This window comes from Nerophis ophidion, linkage group LG10 (genome assembly GCF_033978795.1).
Source record: "Nerophis ophidion isolate RoL-2023_Sa linkage group LG10, RoL_Noph_v1.0, whole genome shotgun sequence".
Taxonomy (NCBI): domain Eukaryota; kingdom Metazoa; phylum Chordata; class Actinopteri; order Syngnathiformes; family Syngnathidae; genus Nerophis; species Nerophis ophidion.
The window spans coordinates 55,089,380-55,106,807 of record NC_084620.1 but is presented as its reverse complement, the minus strand read 5'-3'; the positions used below and the strand labels follow the sequence as shown (position 1 = coordinate 55,106,807).

At 36.6% G+C, this 17,428-nt stretch overlaps 1 protein-coding gene across 3 annotated transcripts in view; it reads right to left on the bottom strand.

The window, feature by feature from the left end:
- Window positions 1–17,428, bottom strand: part of ntn4 (netrin 4) — a 72,415-nt gene that overhangs the window by 17,147 nt on the left and 37,840 nt on the right. For all 3 annotated transcript variants that reach the window (XM_061914154.1, XM_061914153.1, XM_061914155.1), the window contains 2 exons: window positions 9,946–10,072; window positions 3,303–3,488 (listed from right to left, as the gene is read on the bottom strand). In XM_061914154.1, the coding sequence (XP_061770138.1) occupies window positions 3,303–3,488; window positions 9,946–10,072 (313 nt within the window). The remainder of the gene's footprint in view (window positions 1–3,302; window positions 3,489–9,945; window positions 10,073–17,428) is intronic.

The window sequence follows — 17,428 nt, the reverse complement described above, 5'->3', positions numbered from 1 at the left end:
CTTTCAGCAAAAATATGGTAATATTGCAAAATTATCAAGTATGACACATAGAATGGACCTGCTATCCCCATTTAAATAAGAAAATCTCATTTCAGTAGGCCTTTAAACATTCTTAAAGCAGTCCGATGTGCAATAGGTCTGGATTAGGCTTTTACAATATACGGGTACTAGTATAGTACTGCCATACTAATGAATCATATTCGGTACTATACCGCCTCTAAAAAAGTACTGGCCCCCCAGCCCCCGCCTCCTTGTCATTGTCACGTGGTGACATTGCTGGTTTTACAAGCAGAGGAGCATATTCGGCAGCGCGCACACACACAGAGTACTTACAAGCAGACACAGTGTGTAGACAGAAAAGGGAGAATGGACGCATTTTGGCGTAAAAAGTAAAGATAAATGTTAAGCACCTCTTCCTGAAGCACCTCAGGAAGAGGTGCTTCAAGACATGGTTAGCTAGCTAGCTGCCAACATCCACTAAATCAATAATCCTTGTCTCCATGGCGAGAAATAATGTAAGTTTCTTACAAGTACTATTATCACTGCAGGACGAGGAATAGATAAACAGGCTTCACTGCACATCGTAGCTCACCGGCGTCACAATGTAAACAAACGCCATGGGTGGATCTACACCTCACATCCACTGTAATGATACCAAGTACAGGCACGTATCTGGTCGATACTACTATGATTACATCATTGTTTAACATTACAAAATATTTTTTTTAAATCAATACTATGTTTATAAACTCAGGAAATAAGTCCCTGGTGGACAAGTCATGAGGACTTAAATTATGACCAATGTGTAGAGAGGTCCGATAATGGCTTTTTTGCCGATATCCGATATTGTCCAACTCTTAATTACCGATTCCAATATCAACCGATACCGATATATACAGTAGTGGAATGAAAACATTATTATGCCTCATTTTGTTGTGACGCCCCGCTGGATGCATTAAACTCTGACGGTTCGCTGGCATCGTGGTGATGCGGGTGCGTTCTCTCGATGATGCAGTCGGGCTCGGACACAGCGTAAGGTAGGAAATAATGATTTATTTACACTAAAAAACAGACTAAGAACAGAAAACTTGCACTAGGCATAAAACGGCAAAACAAAGAGCTAGCTGGGGAGCTAGAAAACACGAAGCATAGTGCGGAAGTTAGCAAGTACAAACAACGGTTTTCAGGATCGTCACCTGTTGCATGGAACAGAAACTAGGAAGCGAGATCGAAAGAACAGAAAAGGCAGGCTTAAATAAAGGCCGTAATCACGAGGCAGGTGACACTAATGTGTGACTATGGCAACAGAACAAACAGGAAGTGCCACCAGGAACTAAGGGAGTCAAACATCAACAGAATACGATACAAAGACGGAACAAAACCAGAATAAGACATGATCCGGGCAGCGGATCATGACATAAACAATGTAACAAGGTTTTCTGAAATAAATCAACTGAAGTTAAGGAAAAAACAATTCCAACATGGCTTTGCCATATTTATTATTAAAGTCACGGAGTGCATTATTTTTTTCAACATGCCTCAATGCGGGATAGCGACATCACCTGTTGCATCAAAAGCAAATTACACTGCGAGGCCGAATGGCAAACAAAGGCAGGCTTAAATAGGGACAGAAATTAAGAGGCAGGTGCGCGTACAAAACACAAGGCAGGTGACACCAATACGTAACCATGGCAACGAAACACAACAGGAAGTGGCACCAGGAACTAAGGAAGTCACATAACAAGACGAGATACAAAGACAGAACCAAAAACAGAATATGCCATGATCCGAGTAGCGGATCATGACAGTAGATTAATAATACATTTTTTACAGCTTGTCCTTTATAATGTTGACAAAATAATAGGTGTATAAATGACACAATATGTTACTGCATAGACTAATTAGGAGCCTTTGTTTGTTTACTTACTACTAAAAGACAAGTTGTCTAGTATGGTCACTATTTTATTTAAGGACTAAATTGCAACAATAAACATGTTTTTAATGTACCCTAAGATTTTTTGTTCAAATAAAGCCAATAATGATTTTTTATTTATTTAAAAAAAGTATTGAAAAGTGTCTAAATACATTTGGTTACCTGTACCAAAATATTGGTATCGGGACCAGGGGTGTCCAAACTTTTTCCACAGAGGGCCGCACACGGAAAAATTTAAGCATGCGGGGGCCATTTTGATATTTTTCATTTTCAAACCATAACAAAATATATGGATTTTTTTTTTTTTATCCTTAGGGCTCCTGGGGAGCATAGAAGGGTCTCAGTCACTAAAATGTAAAAAATAAGTCAAATTATTATTATTATTTTTTATTTAATACTTACAGTAAATCTGTATATCAACATTAGGTTTTATGCCTTTTCTGTCAAAGACAACTTTCTTTTTTTATAGTTAAACTGAAATATGCAGTATTCAGATAGATAGATAGTACTTTATTGATTCCTTCAGGAGAGTTCCTTTATTTAGCAATTAAAGCCCTCAAAGATCAATAATGCAGGACACCATTGATTTTAATTATTTAATATTTTTGAGTAATCACAGCGAAAAGTTAAATAAAATCCTACTAAACATATTTGAGATCTGAAAGGTTCCCCACTCATAAAGTGATGCATTTTTATTAGTTTTTTTTTTACATTTAACACTTAAATTTCAAGATCAACTTCCAATATATCTGTGGATTTTAAGTTTGAACTATTATTTTGTTCGTTTTATGCTCTTTTGTCAAAACTTTGATGTTTTTATATGGCAACCACACAACATATGCAATATTTTTTCCACATAAAACATTTTAAAGTGATAATTTTCAAGTAATAATTCATTATAACATAGATTTTTTGTGTCCTTTTTTTTGAGCAATGGAAAAAAAAAGAAAATAAAGACAAAAGGAACAAAAAAACTGCCTGCATGGCAGCTTTGTGTCAACATAGTCACTTTTTCTCATTAGATTTCACCTCATTACACCTTTTTTAGATTTTTTTTTTTTCATTTTTGCAAAACTATCAATTTTGCAATTATTGCAGAATGTGTGGTGGGCCGGTAAACGATTAGCTGCGGGCCGCACTTTGGACACCCCTGCCCTAGTGGCTGTGAGTGGCATAGAAGGGCGGGGCTATGACATCATCACCTTTCTAACCACGACCTTTCACCTTCTTGCTCAGCATTCACACAAGCAGGAAGAAAATAGAAAAAAAAAAAAGTGTGAGGTGTCTAATCCCTTTTTAATGAAATGTGTGTGTGTGTGTGTGTGTGTGTGTGTGTGTGTGTGTGTGTGTGTGTGTGTGCGTGTCTTACGCTTGCAGGAGTCGGGGGCGTTGTGCGCTCGCCGGGGGTCCCTGTAGAAGCCGGCCTTACAGCTCTGACACTGGCGCCCCTCGGTGTTGTGCAGACAGTCGCACACGCCGCCGCCGCGCTGGCCAGACTCCCGCCACACCGACCAATCGAAGCGGCAGCTGTGAGCGTGCCCGTTACACTTGCACCCTGGGACAGGAGCACAACGGCGAGGTCACATGACGACGGCCTTCCACCCTGAACCCAGCATACCCGCCCAGGTCTCCCAGTCTAAAAACATTGTCTGTGGCTGTGGGCAACCTCATGATGCCTCCACCAGCTGTATGGTCAGCGTTATCTTGCTCTGTATGCGCTGTAAAATGTTGCTGTACTTACTGTATATGGCGTCCTCTTGACAAGCCTTGTGTTTGTGCAGCCTACCAATATGGCCGCCACACACATCAATTAAAATGAACATTATATCTTAATTTGGTTATCATTTGAAAGTATTTAAAAAGCGTATAGTTGTCACTGTACAACACAGCAGCAGCAACACAACCAATGTTGTAATAGCGCTAAGAAGCTAATCTTTTTTTTTTTTTTCTTCTTTTTTTTTTCTTCTTTTTTTTTTTTCTTGTAATCAGACCATATTTTCGGTATATTAGATGGAATTTTTTGTCCCGACTGTCATCTGCAGTCTTCTTGCACTCTTCTGCAGATGACAGTCGAAACAAAAAATTCCATCTAATATACTGAAAATATGGTCTGATTACAAGAAAATTAGAAAAAAAAAAAAAAAAAAAGTTAGCTTCCTAGCGCTTTTACAACATTGGTTGTGTTGTAAATCTTTTCAAATGATAACCAATTTAAAATACACTGTTAATGTTACCATCATTTGAAAGTATTTGAAAAGCGTATAGTTGTCACTGTACAACACAGCAGCAGCAACACAACCAATGTTGTAATAGCACTAAGAAGCCAAACTTTTATTTTTTATTTATTTTTGTATTTATTTTTTTCCCAATATTTTCTTGTAATCAGAACATATTTTCGGTATATCAGGTATAATTTTTTTGTTTCAACTGTCATCTCCAGAACATTACCGTTTTCAAATACTTTCAAATGATTTTAAAATTAACAGTATTTTTTTAATTGGTGAAAAAAATAAATAAAAATATATTTAAAAAAAAAAGAAAAAAGAAGCTAACCTCTTTTTTCCCCCTTGCAATCAGACCACATTTTCGGTATATAAGATGGAATTTTTTGTCCCGACTGTCATCTGCAGTCTTCTTGCACTCTTCTGCAGATGACAGTCGAAACAAAAAATTCCATCTAATATACTGAAAATACGGTCTGATTACAAGAAAATTAGAAAAAATAAATAAAAAATAAAAAGGTTAGCTTCTTAGCGCTATTACAACATTGGTTGTGTTGCACATACTTTCAAATGATAACCAATTTAAAATACACTGTTAATGTAACCATCATTTGAAAGTATTTGAAAAGCGTATAGTTGTCACTGTACAACACAGCAGCAGCAACACAACCAATGTTGTAATAGCACTAAGAAGCCAAACTTTTATTTTTCCAATATTTTCTTGTAATCAGACCATATTTTCGGTATATTAGGTATAATTTTTTTGTTTCGACTGTCATCTGCAGAAGAGTACTGTTTTCAAATACTTTCAAATGATTTTGAAATTAACATTATTTTTTTAATTGGTTAAAAAAATTAATAAAAATAAATTAAAAATTTTTTTTTTTTTTAAAAAGAAGCTAACCTCTTTTTTCCCCCTTGCAATCAGACCACATTTTCGGTATATTAGATGGAATTTTTGTTCCGACTGTCATCTGCAGTCTTCTTGCACTCTTCTGCAGATGACAGTCGAAACAAAAAAAAATTATACCTAATATACCGAAAATATGGTCTGATTACAAGAAAATTAAAAAAAAAAAAGAAAATATATAAATAAGGTTAGCTTCTTAGCGCTTTTAAAACATTGGTTGTGTTGCTGCTACTGTGTTGTACAGTGACAACTATACCCTTATCAAATACTTTCAAATGATATTAACATTAACAGTATTTTTTTAATAGGTTAAAAAAATTTATAAAATTAAAAAATTTAAAAAAGAAGCTAATTTTTTTTTTTTTTGTAATCAGACCATATTTTCAGTATATTAGATGGAATTTTTTGTTTTGACTGTCCTCTGCAGAAGAGTGCAAGAAGACTGCAGATGACAGTCGAAACAAAAATTTCCATCTAATATACCGAAAATATGGTCTGATTACAAGGAAAAAATAAAAAATAAATAAAAATGTTAGCTTATTTTTTATTTTATTTTTTTTTCAACAAATTAAAAAAACACTATTCATTTTAACATCATTTGTTAAGTATTTGAAAAGGGTATAGTTGTCACTGTACAACACAGCAGCAGCAACACAACCAATGTTGTAATAGCGCTAAGAAGCCAAACTTTTTATTATTTTTTTATTTTTTCTTGTAATCAGACCATATTTTCGCTATATTAGATGGAATTTTTTGTTTCCACTGTCATCTGCAGTGTTCTTGAACTCTTCTCGAAACAAATATTTCCATTTAATATACCGAAAATAAGGTCTGATTACAAGAACATTTTGGAAAAACAATAAAAAAATAAGGTTAGCTTCTTAGCGCTATTACAACATTGTTGTTGCTGCTGTGTTGTACAGTGACAACTATAACATTTTCAAATACCTTCAAATGATATTGAAATTAACAGTATTTTTTTAATATGTAAAAAAAAAAGAAAAAAGAAAAAGCTATCCTTCTATTTTTTTTCTAGTAATCTGACCATATTTTCTGCTGTGTTGTACAGTGACAACTATACCGTTTTCAAATACTTTCAAATTATAATCAAATTAACAGCATTTTTTTAATTGGTTAAAAAAGAAAAAAAAAAGAAGCTAACCTTTTTTTTTTATTGTAATCAGACCATATTTTTGGTATATTAGATGGAATTTTATTGTTTCGACTGTCATCTGCAGTCTTCTTGCACTTGTCTGCAGACGACTGTCAAAACAAAAAATTCCATTTAATATACCGAAAATCTGGTCTGATTATAACAAAAAAAAAAAAAGAAAAAAAGAAAAAAGAAAAAAGGAATAAGGTTAGCTTCTTAGCGCTATTACAACATTGGTTGTGTTGCTGCTGTTGTGTTGTACAGTGACAATTATACCCTTTTCAAATAATATTAAAATGAATAGTATTTTTTAATTGGTTAAAAAAAAAAAAGAAGAAGCTAACCTTTTTTTTTTTTTCTTGTAATCAGACCATATTTTTGTGGATGGATTTTTTTTGTTTCGACTTTCATCTGCAGAAGAATGCAAGAAGACTGCAGATGACAGTCGAAAGAAGAAAAAAAAAGTTAGCTTCTTAGCGCTATTACAACATTGGTTGTGTTGCTGCTGCTGTGTTGTACAGTGACAACTATACCCTTTTCAAACACTTTCAAATGACATTAAAATAAAAAAAAAATTCTTAATTTTTGGTTAAAAAAATAAAATAAAAAAATGAAGCTAACCTTTTTTTTTCCTTTTTTGTAATCAGACCATATTTTCGGTATATTAGGTGGAATTTTTTGTTTCGACTGTCATCTGCAGAAGAGTGCAAGAAGAATGCAGATGACAGTCGAAAGAAAAAAAGAGAAAAAAATGAAAAAATAAGAAGGTTAGCTTCTTAGCGCTATTACAACATTGGTTGTGTTGCTGCTGCTGTGTTGTACAGTGACAACTATATGCTTTTCAAATACTTTCAAATGATGTTAAAATGAACAGTGTTTTTTTAATTTGTTAAAAAAAAAAAAAAAAAAAAAAGCTAACATTTTTATTTCGTTCTTATTTTTTCCTTGTAATCAGACCATATTTTCGGTATATTAGATGGAAATTTTAGTTTCGACTGTCATCTGCAGTCTTCTTGCACTCTTCAGCAGATGACAGTCAAAACAAAAAAATCCATCTAATATACCGAAAATATGGTCTGATTACAAAAAAAATAAAAAAAATTTGCTTCTTTTTTAAATGTTTTAATTTCTTATATTTTTTTAACCTATTAAAAAAATACTGTTAATGTTAATATCATTTGAAAGTATTTGATAAGGGTATAGTTGTCACTGTACAACACAGTAGCAGCAACACAACCAATGTTGTAAAAGCGCTAAGAAGCTAACCTTCTTTATATATTTTCTTTTTTTTTTTAATTTTCTTGTAATCAGACCATATTTTCGGTATATTAGGTATAATTTTTTTTGTTTCGACTGTCATCTGCAGAAGAGTGCAAGAAGACTGCAGATGACAGTCGGAACAAAAAATTCCATTTAATATACCGAAAATGTGGTCTGATTGCAAGGGGGAAAAAAGAAGTTAGCTTCTTTAAAAAAAAAAAAAAAATTTATTTATTTTTATTTATTTTTTTAACCAATTAAAAAAATACTGTTAATTTCAAAATCATTTGAAAGTATCTGAAAACGGTACTCTTCTGCAGATGACAGTCGAAACAAAAAAATTATACCTAATATACCGAAAATATGGTCTGATTACAAGAAAATATTGGAAAATAAATAAATAAATAAATAAAAGTTTGGCTTGTTAGTGCTATTACAACATTGGTTGTGTTGCTGCTGCTGTGTTGTACAGTGACAACCAACGTTCCCTCTAAGGTACGCGCATGTGCAATTGCACACTGCTCATGTGTCCTCTGCGCACGGCAAATCTAGGCCGCGCACAAAGTCGAATAAAAAGATAAGCGCATAACAGTGTGCACGTCTGCCGTCGATCACATGTGCGCCAATGAATGCTCAAGGAGTTTTAGTGTTTGCTCACACATAAGAAAAATTGAAGGGAAAATTGGTGACGACTATACCCTTTTCAAATACTTTCAAGTGATATTGAAATCAACAGTATTTTTTAATTGGTTAAAAAAAATTCTTGTAATCAGACCTTATTTTCAGTATATTAGATGGAATGTTTTACACTTCTTGCACTCTGCAGATGACAGTCGAAGCACAAAATTTCATCTAATATACCGAAAATATGGTCTGATTACAAGAAAATTTGGGAAAAAATGAAAAATAAAATAAAAAATAAGGTTAGCTTCTTAGCGCTATTACAACATTGGTTGTGTTGCTGCTGCTGTGTTGTACAGGGACAACTGTACACTTTTCAAACACTTTCAAATGATAGTAACATTAACAGTATTTTTTTAATAGGTTAAAACAGGGGTAGGGAACCTATGGCTCACGAGCCAGATGTGGCTCTTTTGATGACTGCATCTGGCTCTCGGATAAATCTGAGCTGACGTTGCTTAACACGATAAGTAATTAATAATTCCACTTGTGATCACAGTGTTAAAAATAACGTTCAATATATAAAACATTCTCATGTTTTTTTATGTTTAAGAAGTTGCGTTAATGGTAAGAAGTTTTTATTTATTATTGGTTAGTGTGGGGCTTGCCCTCCAGGGGGTTCTTCAGACCACCAAGCACTGACATGAGAGCCTGTTTCAGGGTTACAATATTGTTTTATTTTTCAATAAGTCTCTCAGTTGCTTTCCAGCTTTTGTATTTTTCTTTTTCGTTCTCGCTCTAGCTCCAGCTCCAACCCTGTCTCTCCTCCTGGCTGATGCTTACAGTATAACAGAGCAACATGTGATTAGATAACAAGGCCCAGGTGGGCCATCTAAATGATAAATGGGTTGTACTTGTATAGCGCTTTTCTACCTTCAAGGTACTCAAAGCGCTTTGACACTACTTTCACATGTACCCATTCACACACACATTCACACACTGATGGAGGGAGCTGCCATGCAAGGCGCCAACCAGCACCCATCAGGAGCAAGGGTGAAGCGTCTTGCTCAGGACACAACGGACGTGACGAGGTTGGTACTAGGTGGGATTTGAACCAGGGACCCTCTGCGCCACGCCGTCCCTACACACCTGTGGCTGATTTCGAAGGCAGATCCTGGCAACACCCCGCAGGCCACGACCCCTCCACAGTTAGCTTCATAATAACAATGTTAATACAAAGAATAAGAGACCTATTATTCTCTAGAAATATTGGTCTTACTTAAAAATGCACGCGTTAAAAAAAAATGTATATGGCTCTTACAGAAATACATTTTAAAATATTTGGCTTCTTGGCTCTCTCAGCCAAAAAGGTTCCCGACCCCTGGGTTAAAACAAAAAATAAATAAATAAATTAAAATAAGAAGCTAACTTTTTTTTTCTTCCTTGTAATCAGACCATATTTTTGGTATATTAGATGGAATTTTATTGTCATCTGCAGAAGAGTGCAAGAAGACTGCAGATCGCAGTCAAAACAAAAAATTCCATTTAATATACCGAAAATATTGATTAGAAGAAAAAAATCATATAGAAGGTTAGCTTCTTAAACCTTTTACAACATTGGTTGTGTTGCTGCTGCTGCTGGGTTGTACAGTGACTATACACTTTTCAAATGTCAACCCCTCCAAAAAACAGTGTTCATTATAAACAGGTGCATGTGTGTGGCGGCCATACTGGTAGTCTCCACAAAGGCCCGTCAAGAGGCCGGCGGTCCAGCCTGCGGTCCGCTATTGTCTCCCCCAACCCCCCGGCGTTGCATAACAACATGCACAGGCGGGCGCACACTCACTGCGGCACTCGTGCGGCGCCCCCGTCAGGCCGTCGGCGGGCTGCCAGGGTCGGTCGTGGTAGAGCGGGGCGCAGCGCTCGCAGTGCTCGCCGGCCGTGTTGTGTCTGCACACACACTTCCCGTGGACCTGCCGCACAACAGACGAGGTCGTTAGTGACGCGCTTGACAAGTTCTTCTCCAGGGAACATCCTCGCCGTCTGTGTGTGCGTGTGTGTGTGTGTGTGTGCATGGGAAGAGTGCAAGTATGCAGCTCTGAGAGCACAATAACAATCTCCTTGTCATTCCTGAAAGCTGGAATGCTATGTATGCTGGATAATGATTGAATGGGGGGGGGGGGGGGGGGGGGCAAGGCATCTGAGGAAGCTCTTTATTTGTTTGCGTTACAGCGTGATATGTGGGACACACGGTTACACAACACAACACACACAAATGGACGCTACATGTGAACAAAAAGTATGTTTGCTAAACTTCAACATTGTTTCCCACGGTGTGTGTGTGTGTGTGTGTGTGTGTTCTGGTATTCCCACCCTTCTTAAGACACCAACAAGGAAAAGTAGCTTCCATATGAGAACAAGTTAGGACCCAAATCATAGACCCAATACAGGGGAAACCATTGCATCTAACAGATAGCCAAATACTACAGTCTGTGAACATTGCTCCAAAGTCAGGATTTTTTTGTTGTTGATTTAATGTGCACACAAAAGTGATATACCAGTGGTTCCTAAGCTGGGTTCGGTGAGTCGGCCTAAGGGGTTCGGTGGAGGTCAAGTCACCCCCGACTCATCGTGTACATCAGACCTGGGAAAATTAAGGCCCCGGGCGCCACATGCGGCCCGTTAAGCTTTTCAATCTGGCCCGCCGGCCATTCCCAAATATTTTTTTTAGATCTTTAGGATGGAAAGTAGAGGTGCCATTATAATGATCGTAAGTCTTGAAATATATGGTTGAAATCTGCGCTTTTGCATGATATACTAGTTACTATGGTCATCTAATTAGTTACTTTGGTCATCTAATTAATTACTTTGGTCATCTAAGTAACAGTAGCTCAGACCAGGCACTAAGCAGTGTGGGTGGGGAGTGTTTCCAGAGCCTAAAATGTGGGTGTCAGGGACAGACGCGGAAGGAGATTTTTACAATATATTCATTTATCAGATTGTAGGTGTTTTTTTGTTTTTTTACCATTCATATTTCGCTGTTTGTTGCATTTTTGTTGTGTTTCGTTGTCAATATTTAGTGTTTTATCCTTCATAGTTGTCAAACTTGGACTCTGACTTTGGTTGTTTCTCCGACGCAGAGGATATTTAGGACGGAACCAGACGTGCATGTAAGTACATCTTGAGTTTTCAACACCAACACAAACAAACTACAAAAAGGCAAACAAAGGGCGCGCACAATGGCGGACAACAAATACTTGGCTACAAAACCAAATAACTAGAACAAAAGCTGTAAACTATAAACGTAAAAAAAAAAACACTTGCGCTGTGTCATTAATAACAAACCAAAAACTTACGTGGCATGGACAGAATAATAAACAGCGTGGCAAGGCATGAAGGTAGATGGGTGCAAAAAAAAAAAGTTTATGAGTTTGAACATCAAATATCTTGTCTTTGTAGCGCATTCAACTGAATATGGGTTGAAAAGGATTTGCAAATCATTGTATTCTGTTTATATTTACATCTAACACAATTTCCCAACTCATATGGAAACGGGGTTTGTAGAAAGGGTGGTCCTAAAGAGGGAGGCATTTTTCAAAGGTCTCCAGAAGGTGAAAATTACAAGAATGTGTGTGTGTGTTCTGGCAATGCTGACTTAATGGGGACATCGCTCCGTTTACACAGTCACCTTTAGGGGACCTCTGACGGTATGGGGACAAAAAAACAGGTCACCTAAAGGGAAACCTTTTTAAATGATAGTCAAATCCATTCTGAAGATGCCCAAGTGATTTTTAAGCTTTGCCCCATAAAAGAATGTTTACTGGTTAGTTTGAGTGTGGGACATTTGCACAGCAGCCCCCTCTTCGGGCTGTAGCTGGTACTGCACGCGCTGCTCCGCTCACACTTCTTCCGTGTATAGTTAATCACTTCCACCTGGTCCCCATAACGAAGGTAGTTTGTGGTTCTGTTTTGTTGTGCTTTTATTTTGTATCTTTTTTTTTTTAAATGGTCCCCAGTTGTCACGTACAAATGTGTGTGAATTATGCAAAATTATTTAAATTTGGTCCCTATAAAGCATATTAACTCTTTTTCCCCAGGGTCCCCAGTAAGTATGATAAGCACATTACTTCATCAATCCAGAGATTTAAAGACGTGTATTGTACCAAATTTTTTTTATGCAACCACAACCTGTAGAAAGGGTGGTCCCCACAAGTCCTGATCAACAACTCGGTCCCCGTTTTAAATGATAACCAGTGTGTGTGTGTGTCTGAGTGTGTGTGTGATGTGTCACTGCCTTGATCTGAACACGTGATCTAACGTGTCCTCTGTCTGAACTGACCCCAGAGCAAAACACACACACACACACACACACACACACACACACACACACACACACAAAGCAATTTTGCTCTTATACGCTTCATTTATTTTCCCGAAGAAAAGGTTGTGTCGTCTTATATTTGACGTCGTAGAGCAGTGTTCCTCAAACTTTTGTCTCCAAGTCCCACCAGAATGACCAACATTGAAATACAGTACAAAGTAAACCTAAATATTCATTAAAAACTAGTATATTTCATCTTTTTGGCTACTATAACATTACACACAGTTTGAACAGTAACACTGTGTTTTACAATATTGAATGTAAGGGGAACTGCACTTTTTTTTAATTTTTTTTTATAATCATTATGACGGACAAATACACACATTTAATTATTTTTAGTATTTTAATATGATTAAAAAATTAATGGGAGTCAGCCTTTAAAGCCCTCTAAAACAACCTTAAAGCGCTTTATCAACCTTTTATATACACATTACAAGTATATATATATATAATGTAGAAAAAGACAACCTTCATAACAATATGTAATACTTACAATGCACACACTGCAAGTATATATATAACGTAGTAACAGACACCTTCATAATAATATGTAATATGTACAATATACACACTGCAAGTATATATATATATATATATATATATATATATATATATATATATATATAATGTAGTAACAGACACCTTCATAACAAAATGTAATGCGTACAATACATACACTGCAAGTATATGTATATGTATATATATATATATGTATATACACTGTACATATATATACACATACATACATACATATACATATATATATATATATATATATACACACACACACATATATATATCTACACACACACATATATATATACACATATACATATAAATATGTATTTATATATATATATAAAATATAGAAACAGACACCTTCATAACAATATCTAATATGTACAATATACACACTGCAAGTGTATATATACATATATATATATACATATATATATATATGTATATATATATATATATACATATATATATATATATGTATATATATATATATATACATATATATATATATGTATATATATATATATATATACATATATATATATATACATATATATATACATACACACACACACACATATATATATATATATATATATCTACACACACACACACATATATATATATATCTACACCCACACATATATATATACACATACATATATATATGTATTTATATATATATAAAATATAGCAACAGACACCTTCATAACAATATCTAATATGTACAATATACACACTGCAAGTGTATATATACACATATATATATATATATATATATATATATATATATATATATATATATATATATATATATATACAAAGTAGTAACAAATACCTTCATAAAAATATGTAATGTTCAATATATACCGTATTTTGGTCAATTTAAACAATTCCTCTTTGCATTTATCTCCGTTTCCATAGCAATCACACTTCCTACTCCCGTCAACAACTGCGTGTTCCTACTTCCGTAAACAAACCTGAGTGTGTTCCAATCACGGTAACAAGACAACAGAGACCACTAATTCTTTGGACAAATATTCACAACCTTATGTTTTTGAAGCCGAGTATGTTGAGGAGGAACTAATAGTTTGAAGTTTTCCCATATAAGGTCATCGGAAAAGACGTGTGTCTTATATCTAAGTCAATAAACTAATTCAATGTTTGGATATCAAAACAATATATGTGGCATATTCCAAACAATTTTCTAAAAAGCTGACTTAAACAGGGATTTTAGCAGCAATTAAGTGTGTGTGTGTGTGTGTATCAACGTTGCAGTAGCTATTCAGGGACATCATTCTGATGTGTGTTAGCATTGTGGCTAACTAACAGACGATGTAATCACCCTCGACCGCAGGCGCTACTGTGTGTGGTGAGGGAAGGGGCGGGGGGGGTGGGGGGTTGCACAAGAGTCTGGACTGTAATGACTTCATGGCACACACACGCACACACACACTGCAAGAAGCCAAGCATCCCGCTTGTGAGGCATGCACGCTACACAGGATATTACTTTGTGTTCCGTTCATTTCCGGAGATTTAGCCTGCCTATAACGGCCACCTCCGCAGGCTTGGTGCTAAGGCGAAAGCTAAAGCAAATGCTAACTCTGACCTTTGACCTCCACCCTCCTCTCTTGAAACATCCTCCGTATGAACGTGACCTTAACGTGGGCAAAGAGAAGCTACTTTGCTGTCTTGTTTGGGTTTATACTCCAGCAGTTACATAACAACATTGTGTGCTTGCCTGTGCATGTGTGTGTGTGTGTGTGTGTGTGTGTGTGTGTGTGTGTGTGTGTGTGCCCTCGCCAGGTGTTCTCAGGACACTCCACAGAGATTTACTGTTCCAACCTTGGCGGCCGGACAAATATTTACCGTCAACGCTGTTCCTCCGCAGAATTTCTACAGCAGCCAGCAGCAATAACATCGCTATTATTATTATTATCATCATTATTATTATTATTATTACTATTGTTGTTCATACTCTGGTTGCCGTGCCGATGAAACCTCCCAAACCCATGTTGCTTTCTAGCGAAAGGAAATTCTGGCGAAAGCACTTTGCCGCTTGGAATTTCTTGGCGTGAAAAGGTCGCCGGCAGCATTAAAATAATCGATCATTACGTCCGCGCCTTATCGCTTTAATTATTGCAAATTTATAACGTTTGTCATTTCATATTTTTCGTTTTTACTCGTTAAAGAACCCAGCGTTTCCTGTGAGGTAGGAGGTGGGAATGTACAGTGGATACAAACCCCGTTTTCATATTAGTTGGGAAATTGTGTTAGATGTAAATATAAACAGAATAAAATTATTTGCAAATCCTTTTCAAGCCATATTCAGTTGAATATGCTACAAAGACAACATATTTGATGTTCAAACTGATAAACTTTTTTTTTTTGCAAATAATGTTTATCATTAAAACTTTAGAATTTGATGCCAGCAACACTCGACAAAGAAGTTGGGAAAGGTGGCAATAAACGCTGATAAAGTTGAGGAATGCTCATCAAACACTTATTTGGAACATCCCACAGGTGTGCAGGCTAATTGGGAACATCGGTATCATCATCTGTGTCATGTCTCATGTCACATTCTGTTTAATACCACTTTTTAGCACCCTTTTGTGAAGATACTGAAGGGGACCAAAATAGACACTTTCTGGTACCCTACTGTTGAATCACCAACAACTTGAAAGGTACCAATGTTGGTATCATCATGATCCGTGTCATGTATCGTGTCACATTCTGTTTAGTACCACTTTTCAGCACCCTTTTGTGAAGATATTGCAGGGTACCAAAATAGACACTTTCTGGTACCCTACTGTTGAATTACCAAAAATTTGAAGGGTACCAATGTCGGTACCATCATTATCTGTGTCATGTATCGTGTCACAATCTGTTTTGTACCACTTTTCAGCACCCTTCTGTGAAGTTATTATATTGAAGGGGACCAAAATAGACACTTTCTGATACCCGACTTTTGAATTACCAACAATTTGAAGGGTACCAATGTCGGTATCATCATCATCTGTGTCATCTATCGTGTCACATTCTGTTTTGTACAACTTTTCGGCACTCTTAAGGGGCTGGTTTTTGTTGTGCCACCATTTCAAAAGGTACCAACATACCCACTATTGGGAACCCTACTGTTGTGTTACCGACCATTTTTAAGGGTACAAATATCGACATCATGTATCGTATCACATTCTTTTTGTACCACTTTTTTTTGTTTCGGTGCCAAGCTATTGAAGGGTAAGCGATGCGTTTGAGGAACATTACAAAACAGGACTATGGGATGATTATAAACTAACGACCGTATCATTCTAGGTAAGACTTTTTAGATATTGAGGTTAGTTTTGGGCGTTCTAAACTTGCGACAAAATATTTTATTCCTACCATTTTGGGTTGGGGGCACACAAAGAAGCGCTTTTCACTTCATCTCGGCTTTCAGCAAAATATTTTTTTTTTTCTTTGACGTGCAGCCCAGCCCTGCACTAAGTGTTTAAGAAGTCGTGCCAAATAAGAACAAAAACAAACAAGTGGCAAAGTAAACATTGGCGGCGGTAAAAAGACGAAAATTGAAAAAAAAAAAAAAAAAGCGTTCGCTTCCCGTCGTTGATTGTGGACGTGCATTTGTGTGGGTGTGTGTGTGTGTGTGTGTGTGTGTGTGTGCGTGTGAGAGTGTGTGTGTGTGTGTGTGTGAGAATGCGTGTGTGGGTGTGCGTGTGTGTGTGTGTGTGAGAGTGTGTGCGTGTGTGTGAGTGAATGCGTGTGTGTGTGTGAGAGTGTGTGTGTGTGTGTGTGTGTGTGCGTGCGTGTGTGAGAGTGTGTGTGCACGTGTGAGAGTAAGTGTGTGCGTGTGCGTGAGTGTGTGCATGTGTGAGAGTGTACGCGTGTGAGTGTGTGTGTGTGTCCATTAACACCTTCATCAACGCCGCCATTAGCACGCCATGCATCAATATCTAACATCTTGCTGCCAGCAGGAAGCTGCTTATCTGAGTGGGCGGGGCTGAGAGATGAAAGAAAGGTGACTGACCCAGCCCCCCCCCAATCATTAAAGACCAACTGAAATAAGATTTTCTTATTTAAACGGGGATAGCAGGTCCATTCTATGTGTCATACTTGATCATTTCGCCATATTGCCATATTTCTGCTGAAAGGATTTAGTAGAGAACATCGACGGTAAAGTTCGCAACTTTTGGTCGCTAATCAAAAAGCCTTGCCTGTACCGGAAGTGGCAGACGATGTGGGCGTGACGTCACGGGTTGTGGAGCTCCTCACATCTGAACATTGTTTACAATCATGGCCACCAGCTGCTAGAGCGATTCGGACTGAGAAAGCGACAATTCCCCCATTAATTTGAGCGAGGATGAAAGATTTGTGGATGAGGAAAGTGAGAGTGAAGGACTAGAAAAACAAAACAAAAAAGACGAGGGCTGTG